The 8,935-nt window shown below is 56.9% G+C and overlaps 1 protein-coding gene across 2 annotated transcripts; it reads right to left on the reverse strand.

The window, feature by feature from the left end:
• Positions 1-131: 131 nt before the first annotated feature.
• On the reverse strand, positions 132-8,536 carry UBE4A (ubiquitination factor E4A). 2 transcript variants are annotated; one of them, XM_034069542.1, is made up of 20 exons: positions 8,484-8,536; positions 8,206-8,364; positions 7,951-8,127; positions 7,663-7,775; positions 7,249-7,401; positions 6,965-7,124; positions 6,654-6,856; positions 6,231-6,422; positions 5,758-6,091; positions 5,407-5,533; positions 4,286-4,593; positions 3,562-3,694; positions 2,796-2,983; positions 2,373-2,473; positions 2,158-2,271; positions 1,659-1,833; positions 1,398-1,578; positions 888-1,035; positions 494-651; positions 232-370 (listed from the first exon to the last, which is right to left on the reverse strand). In XM_034069542.1, exons 2-20 carry the CDS (start codon positions 8,327-8,329, stop codon positions 232-234), a joined length of 3,228 nt encoding a protein of 1,075 aa, XP_033925433.1. In that variant the 5' UTR covers positions 8,330-8,364; positions 8,484-8,536. The 2 variants fall into 2 exon arrangements, with proteins under 2 accessions (XP_005142697.1, XP_033925433.1); XM_005142640.3 differs by lacking the exon at positions 8,484-8,536 and having other exon boundaries at positions 132-370; positions 8,206-8,329.
• Between the last annotated feature and the right edge of the window lie 399 nt (positions 8,537-8,935).

Consider the following 8,935-nt stretch of genomic DNA (forward strand, 5'->3'; position numbering starts at 1 on the left):
GCTCGTCCCTAGGCAGAGGCTCAAAGCTGTGGTGCAGTGGAAAGTCTTAGTATTAAAGAGGAAGTCTCGAAAGGAAGAGACAGAACAAGGGAGGAAAGAGAAGGTCCAAGGAGAGACGCTGACATGGTGCATCTTCGGTCAAGGTGGTGACGTGCTCTGGAGCTCCAGCCACTGCCCCACAAGGCATTTATTGGGCCAGTGACTGTAGGTCTAGGGCCAAGACCCCTGTTTTCAGTTCAGTGTATCATCCAGCTCCTCCTTCTGCTTCTTCCTCTCTGCAAGCCACCGCTGGATCTTCTCTTTAAGCTCTGTGTTTGGTCTGATCTGGTCCATGGTGAGTGGGCTCCGGTTGAAAGGGTCTGTCTGATCGCTGAAAGACAAAGCACGGAGGGGATCATTTGGACAGTCCCAGTGCTAGAAATAGAACAAGGAGGAGAAGAGGCCAGGAGGAGGCAGGGGATAAGTGAGACAGGCCTCAGAAAGTGCTGCTTACCTGAGGAGGTGCCGGGCTATAGTCGAGCGGTCCACGGTGACACGGGACGAGGGCAGGATCACAGGGTCAGACATCAGTGTGCTCATGATGGGGTCTAGGAACTCATCACAGGCATCTGCGTACGTCTCCTCCTCTTGCTGCTGCTGGTCTGCAAGAGACTGGGGGGCATGTGGAGCCTTCAGCCACTGGGGCTCCTTGTTCTTTAAAGCTCAGGTTTGCTCTTAGCCCACAGCTAAAGCATTTACTGGTGGGTGCCGCCCCACGGGAGCCTCAGACAAAGCCCTGTTCCCAAAAATCCCTCCCCACAGCAAGACACAGGGATACACAGGCAGAACAATCACATAAGGAACCAGTCCCTCCTTTTCTGTGTGCCTAAATTGAGTGGGGTTCTCACCTTGATCCTCTCGGCCAGGTTGCTGAAGGACACGATCATGTTCCCGGGCTTGTTGATCTTCTTCAGGACCCGGACAGTCTGGGCGAAGAGCGTTGGCGAGTAGGAGCGGCCGTCCTTGGGCACCGTGGCACAGAAGTTTTCCTCATCCCTGGGCCGCAGGTGGAAACAGAGCAAAGGCTTAAGAATCCACGTGTACCAGGCTGCAAAACGCAGTCCCCAGGACAGCAGCACCACCCCAACAGCGAACTCAAAACTGGAGGAAAGCCTGAGTGCAGTGAAGTGCTTCCCCCAGGTCCTCTCCAGAGTGACCCACAGTATGAACGTAAACACAACAGTGTTTAGCTTCCACCCCTGCTACCTGGGCTGCATCTGATTCCCTGGGGTCACTGAAGTTAAGACTGTTACAGAAGAGCACAGCATCCTGCCCACCGGCCCACCAAGGGCCTCCGCTAGCCAGTATCCCCAGGGTGTCTCCTGCCACCCTGTGGACCAGCTCTCCCCATCACATACCCAAGGTTCAGGTAGATGGTACAGATGTCAGACACGAGTTGCTGTGGCTTGAAGTCAAACTCACTGAAATCCTTCACTTTCAAAGCTCCCATTTTTGGCCCAACCAGATGTTGCAGGAAGTAGTTGAGCATGGAGATGATGCGCTCCGCAAGGAACGGGTGCACAAACAGGGACTTAATTTCTGGAACAGAAAGCAGCAGTTCCTTGAGCTCCAGAGCCAGCTGGGCCCCAGGTCCCAACAGGGGTTTTTGCTCTCCCTACCTGAGGTGAGGAAGGCCAGCGTGCCTATGGTTTCATTGGACATGATGTTGTGGAAGCGTGCCAGCTGACCAAACATCTGCAGGCTGGACTCCTTCTCGCGGCGAGCCTCCGGGGACAGGCTGTCCCACTCGCCACGGTCCTTCTCGATCTGCTGAACTTTGATCTTACTGAGGTACTGCAAAGACAGGGCAGGGAAGCAGCTGGGAGAACAGGCTGGCAAATGGGCAGCGGTGGCAAAGCCAGCCCTGTCCTGCACTGGGTCGACACCAGAGGAACACCTCATAAACCCAAAGGAGAATACCCTGGAGACAAAGGGCCTTTGTCAGGATCACACCTTCAGCATGGCCAAGGGGATTTGATATTCAAAACCCCCAGAGGTTGTTTAAAGCCTGGCTGCTTCCAGATGAGCAGCAGGGAAACTTCCTTGCTACTCCCCCAGCATGCTTTGTACTGGATCTGACAAAGCCCCTGAGCTCCTCTTCAGGATGCTCAGCCCTACCTGTATGGCTTCATCCAGCAGGAAAATGGCATCGTTCATGAGCAAGTTGAGGAAGCGCAAGAAGAGAGGGGGGTTCATTGCCTCCAGGTTCTCTGAGGCATAATCAGCCAGAGCCTGGAAGGAAGGAGCACATGCTGAGCACTATGGGAGAGCCCAGGCTGGCATGTTCCCTACAGAGCTGCATGCACGCACTTCCTGATGCGCTCCCGCCTCACCTTTATGCTCTGCCGGTAGGAATCCGTGTCCCACATGTACCTCAGGATGGGGTACATGGGGCGGCGGTAGTTAAACTTCTGCTCGAACTGGTGCGGATCACCTACACACAGGCAAAGACACGGCTTTCCACACAGCAGTGAGCACAGGCAGTATCACAGTACAACTCACCCTGCTCTAGAAGGGGACAGGCAAGAGCCCAATGCTATAGCATTGCAAAGCTCAAAAGCTTGAGCCCCGGAGGTTATCCTCTTTGGATACACGGCTCTACACAAGCCAGAAGTTTGGGAATACCAACACTGTGCTGGAATGATCCTGGCCTGATGCAGCCAAGCAGCTTAAAGCCAGAAGAGATGGTTTCAAGCACTGGGGACGCTCCCCCTGCAGATGCTGCAGAGGGAAGAGCTCTTCCCTCTGGTGCTCACCCGTAAACTCGATATCCACGAAGACTCTGATGAGTGCCTCGGCCAAGCGGGCAGCGTTCTGGTATGAGCAGAACACGCGCTTGCGATGGAACACGCTCGAGACGAGCGGGTTCTGCGCCTGGTCCAGGTGAGGCATCACAGCCTCCAGCACTTCGGCCAGCTTGGCTCGCAGGTGGGGGTTCTTCATCCTGCAAGAGAAAAAGAGCAAATCCAGCACATCAGGAGGGTGTGGGATCAGGGAATGCTCCAGGAGATGCGCCCATCTCCTTGCTGTGGACTGTCTGTAAAGCTATCGCAGGTATCCAGAGCTTACTCCCAATACCGGAGCCATGGGCAAAGGCACGCACCCAATACCACAGTTAAGCCAGGCAGGGAGGACAGAGGATGTGGGAACGGCAAAGCTGTTGCTTCCATCCCTCCCACAACAGCTTTGTGGCAGTGGGAACAGCTCACAGCCCACACTGACTTGTTTGATCCCAAGCAAACTTCTCGTTTATTCAGCTAATCCAAGGCACTTCACCTCCTGCCCAGTGTAAATCACTGAGGTGACGGTACAGCTCTTGTCTGCCATGGACATGGAGCAGAAGCCAAACCCCTGCCCGAGGCAGGAAGGGTACCTCCTACAGGCAGGACTGAGCTTTTCCAAAGGGATAAACCCACTCATGGCTGCATAAACCAAGCCCCAATGCCTCTCCTGCAGCCTCCCCTCCTAGTCCCCCTTGGGAGCTCTACAGGCACACAGGGCTCACACCGTGGCTGTACATACCTCTCCACATCACCCATGAACACAGTGACAAAGTGAAGGATGTGCTCCAGGGAATCTGCGGATGTCTCCAAGATGTCATCAGCAAAACGCCGCAGGAAAATGAAGAAGTCACCCAAATTATCAGCAAAGAATTCTGCAAACGGAGACTGCACATGAGCTCCTGGCGAAGGGCCGCTCTCCTCACCCCTTCTCAGCCTCACACCCACTCTCCCACCATCACCCCCATTGTGATTAAAGCTTTGGGAGCTAACTAGCTGTGTCAGAACACCCCAGACATGAGGGAAGCCCAGACTGATCCACACAGGATTCACTCAGTCTCTCCCAGAAGTCAGGACCCAGCAGCTGTCTGCCCACTGTACAGTTACACACATCTCCAGACAACAGAGAAGGCAAGGAGGACTTTGCACATGCAGAGAATAGTAAATTGAGATGGTATTCAGTGGAAATTTGCAGCACCATGCTCTGCAGGGGTCAGCTCTCGCAGTGCTCATGTGGCTGGCACCAGGATCACAACCTGTAAGTGACCTTGGAGGTCCCAGCGGCCTTCACAGCTTCTAACAATTTGCAGCCAACACTCCCAACACATCCCAGTACTTTCTTTCCAAGGGCAGAATGTCCCTTAAGCACCTGAGCAAGGAGATGCTGTGCACATCCTCAGGAACCAGGCCTGCACATGCACGCCCTGGCCCTGTGCAGGGTGAGCAGCACAGCACGAGGGTCTCACCTGGTACATAGGCCAAGGCGCTGTCCTGCACTGCGGGCAGAGGGAAGGTGAGCTCCAGCGGCTCTGTCCCGCGGTTCCCCACAGCCAACTGCACCAGCAGAACTGCCATAGACACCTGCAGGTTCAGGCAGTTCTGCAGCATCTGCGGCTCCGTCACGGCTGTCTTGGTGGACAGATAGATGGTCATGAGGCGCTCAAACTGCTCCCTGAGGCTGTCGGCAGCAGGGCTGGAGCTCTGCTGAGCTTCTCGCCACGCTACTTGCAGGCGGTGAAGGCTTTGGTTTATCTTTACCATCTGGTCGTGTAACCTACCCGAAAACAAAGCCAGGAGGTGAGAGAAGACTGCAGACTGCCCGAGAACAGCACGGGCCTTATCCTGCTCTGCCAGATACCCTCAAACCCTTTCCTGGGAATAGCCTCTTTGGGACACCAGCAATGGGAAACCTTTAGGGAAAGGCAAGCAGGGGCTTGGGGGATCCCAGAGCCTGCTGAGGAACTGCAGTGGTCTGTGGAGTGGTCTGAACAACCCCGCTGTGGTGCCATGGTCAGGGATCCAGCAGCGTGCAGAGTTTCCCAGCAACAAGCCACTTGTGAAACCTTTCCATTGAGTTCTATATTTAGAGAATCAACCAGAAGGGGACAGTGCTGGGATCAGAGGTGACCTCAGTGTATCCAGGCAACCATTTGAAGGGGGAGCTGAAAGAAACAGTGTGTTACAGTGTCCAGAGAAACCCTTTCCTGGAGTGGACACCAGGAACCTATCTCTGCTTCCCATGCAGTCTGGTTCCAGCAGCTTGCAGGGGCAGCAGCTCTGATGCAGAGGCTTTCTAGGGAAGAAGTGAGATGCCTGCAACCTTGCTCCCTGAGGAGGGGGAGGCGAGCGGCCCATGGCACCCAGCATTTGGCTGTCAGGTTTCTATAAGCAGTGTGGCACCTGATGGATTGTCAGCACTGCCTGTGAGCACCAGCAAATGGAATTCCTTCCAAATTCAGTTAGCCTGAGGCCAAGAGTTCAGTACTTGGTACTCAGCAGTTCAAGCTGCCAGCTCTGCATTTTGAGTATTCACTGACAGCTTAGCACAGGGGTGGGAACAGCACTGGGGGTACCTGCGAGCACCCACCTGTGAAACCCCAAGTGAAGGGTGTACTGTGTGAGCACCAGGTTTTCTGTCACCAGGTTGTAGCTGTTGGCAAACTCAGGCTCCTGCTCGCTCAGAGCGGGTATCAAACACGTTTCCTTTTCCAGACCTGGAATGAAAAGTGTCTCTGTGTCAAGAGCTCAAGAGGACCCCTGCTGAAGACCCAGAACGGCTGGTGATGCTGGGCAGCCTGTTATTTCTGTTCAGTTCTCCCCTTGCTCCTCCCCAGTCTTCTCCCTTTACCCACACATGAGGGGAGGCCACTACTGGGAAGAGCAGGGACCCAAGGAGATTGCCTTTGTCATTCCCTTGCCGCCCAAGGTCTGGGCGCACCTTTCATGTGTACGTTCTTACTCCTCCTCTCCTCTTCATTCAGCTCCTTCAGGGCACAGTAGGTAGGGTTGAAGGTCAGCAGCCTGGCAGATTTGGGTTTGCAGAAGGGCTGGCACAGCTTCAGGAGAGCAGCTCCCAGGTTGAGGAAGAAGGCATCCGAGGCGTACATCTGGAAGAAGATCTCAGGCATCTGGTTTGCCCAGATCTTGGTGCGTCCCGCGTTGGCGTGGAGGCAGTTTCCCAGCCAGGAGAGGATCCTGTGCTTCGTCTCTGGGGACAGCTGCAACAAGTTCTTCAGCATCTGGTAGATCTTCTCATGGAACTGGGCCATAAACTGTTGCAGGAACAGAACGTGTTTAAGGGATTATGAAGGAGCCAGGGGTGGAACTGAAGCCCTGATACCACATCATGAACTCTCAGGCACCAAGAGGCCACTCAAACACACCGGGAAGCACTGTTGTGCTTCAGCTCACCTGATGGATGTTGGACTCCTGCACTTTGATCTCCTGTGGGCTGGATCGGGATGGGTTCAGGAAGTAGCCATGGTTCTCCACAACACCAGGGGTCTTCAGCAGGCAGGAGATGTTTAAAATGGTGCCTAGCAAAGTCTTCTGGTACATCTGTCCATTGCTGGGATCCTTGGGCTGGATGTAGCCTGCAAAAACCTGGGGGACACGGCAGGGCATGCTGACAGCTGTGTAAAATCCCAGTGAAATGAAAACAAACAGAAACTGACAGCTTTGGGCCAGGCAAAAAGAAGGGAGGAGAGGGGTAAAAGAGCACACACAGGGTGTTACTACACTGAACTGCTGTTTGACCTCCCCAGATTAGGTCCTACAAACATGCTGCTGAGAGAGGAACTTGTGGGGGGTTCCTGACCAGGCTGAGGCAAGCACCTTTGCGATGTCCTTCTGCTTGGTGAAGTAGAGCAGCACATCGAGGTATGTGTAGAGCAGGATCTGACACAGGTCCAGGTCCTTGATTCTGCCCAGCAGGATGTCAAACACGGGAACCATCACCTCCCCGAACGTCCGCACCTCCTCGTCCATCGTTAAGGCCTCTATGACCTCCTCCAGAAACTCGGTCATGTCTTCAAACTCTGCAGGGAAGCAAGAATCGCAGCGTGCTACAAGTGCTGCAGCCTAAACACTGCCTTCCCTTTTAGGACCAGGGCAGCCTAAGCTCTGCTCCACTCAGCCAGACTTACGGGCCCCTCGCAGCGCCTCCAGCATCAGGTCCACCAGCTGCTCATACACGTTCTGGTTGACGTAAATCTCTGGGGTGAGGAGCACAGTGCGAGTGTTTGACACGGTCAGGTTCCGGCAGCGCACGGCAAAGGGCAGCAGGTTCTCTGGGACCTTGGTTATCTGCACAGGGAGACAGAGCTGGGGCCCCCGCATCTGCTTCTGGCCCCTAAAAGCTCAGCTCAGCCACCTCAGCCCAGAACGCTGGGTGACAAAGCCGTCCTCCTCCTCTGAAGCCCCTGCCAACCTCTTCTCTTGCCCTCTGGAAACAGGCATAGAGGTAGCGCAGGATCTGTCTCTCCCCAGCTTCCCGGTCAGCAGAGAGGTTCTGTGTGCTGCTGGAGGTCATGTGAATCAGGTGGCTTCCAGGCTCCTGAAGCAGCAAGCGGGCAAACAGGGCCTGGACAGAGGTGGGTGGGAAGTGAGGACAGGGAGACAACTCCTCCGGGAAACAGCCCCGACACCTCCTTGTTTATGCCTGGAAATGCTCTCTCCAACCCTCCTTAAGTAACAGAGCACTAAGCTGAGAGCTCTACCACAGCTTCCACTCTCTTAAGAGCAGCAGCAGATGGGCTCCACCTGGGATGCACCCCAAGGAAACAAACACAGTTCCTACTGCCACAGCAGTAGAAGACCTGGAGCCCACAGCAGGCAGCCCTACCTGCTCCACGTTGTCCATGTCCAGCCAGTCCTGGGCGTCCAGGTCCGCAGCCATTTCTTCCAGGTAGACGCAGCGTGCTGGGATCCCATTCCCGCTCTTCATGCTGGGGTCACCTAAGAGACACAGAGGGACTCGTTTCACCCAGAGGGACACAGACTGTGCCGGGGGCAGTGGAACCTGAAGGCAAAGTGATGTTCCCCTCCCAGCTCCCCCCTCTCTGCCCCTCACAGTGGAGCTCCCCAGCTCGGAAGCACCCCTCTGATGCTGGGGAACGGCTCCAGTGCTCACTGTTGTCGAGGGTGATGAGGAAGATCCTCTGGATCATGTGGTTGATGTTGAGCTGCTCGCACAGCTCCCGCTGCGAGCGGAACGAGCGGCTGATCTCGGCCACGGAGTAGTCGCAGTCGTCCAGGCTCTCGGAGACGCTGTTGTCGGAGTCATCCTGGCTGACCGAGGTCTCATCGCCTGCAAGCAGCGGGCAGGAAGGCGCTCAGCGCCCCGCTGGGGACAGGCCCCCCCCGCCGCCGGCCCCGCGGCCCGGACCTGTCAGCTGCCGCAGCTGCTGCTGCTTCTGGACGGCGGCGAAGTGCTTCGCGGCGGCGACGGAGCCGAAGAGGGCGGCGAAGGGGTTGCTGGAGATGCTGTTGTTGTTCTCCTGGTCGGTCATCTCCCGTCAGCGCCGCGCCATGCGGGGGGGCCGGGCTGCGGGGTGAGCGTTGGCAGCGCCAGGGGGCCCGGGCAGCGAGGCCGGGACTCAAGCGGCGCCGCGAGGCCGGAGCCGGAACCGGAGCCGGGGCTCCGGGCCCACAACGACCACTCACCTCCGCCGCCGCCGGACAGCACTGCGCGTCACGGCGTCGCGCTGTAACTGACGTCACCGCCATGCGCCGGAAGAGGGGGTGTTACTATTGAGGAGCGGCTGGAGTGGCGCACGGAGAGTCGCAGCGGAAGGCACTGCCCCCTGGCGGCGTGGAGGGCTGATGACACAGAACGGGGGGACACGGACACGAGCACGGACACGGGCACGGACACGGGCACGGGCACGGACACGGACACGGACACGGACACGGACACGGACACGAGCACGGGCACGGACACGGGCACGGGCACGGACACGGACACGGGCACGGGCACGGACACGGACACGGACACGGACACGGACACGGACACGGACACGGACACGGGCACGGGCACGGACACGGGCACGGACACGGGCATGGGCACGGACACGAACACGGACACGGGCACGGGCACGGACACGGGCACGGGCACG

Source organism: Melopsittacus undulatus, chromosome 15 (assembly GCF_012275295.1).
Source record: "Melopsittacus undulatus isolate bMelUnd1 chromosome 15, bMelUnd1.mat.Z, whole genome shotgun sequence".
Taxonomy (NCBI): domain Eukaryota; kingdom Metazoa; phylum Chordata; class Aves; order Psittaciformes; family Psittaculidae; genus Melopsittacus; species Melopsittacus undulatus.

Bases quoted from the DNA above. Each gene is read 5' to 3' on its own strand.
- UBE4A (XM_005142640.3), bottom strand. From the start codon at position 8,329: ATGACCGACCAGGAGAACAACAACAGCATCTCCAGCAACCCCTTCGCC. The intron at 7,776-7,950 runs GTGAGCACTGGA...TGTGTCTCTTAG, and splicing joins CCTCATCACCCTCGACAACA to GTGACCCCAGCATGAAGAGC. The intron at 3,695-4,285 runs GTGAGACCCTCG...CTCCGTTTGCAG, and splicing joins CGCCTTGGCCTATGTACCAG to AATTCTTTGCTGATAATTTG.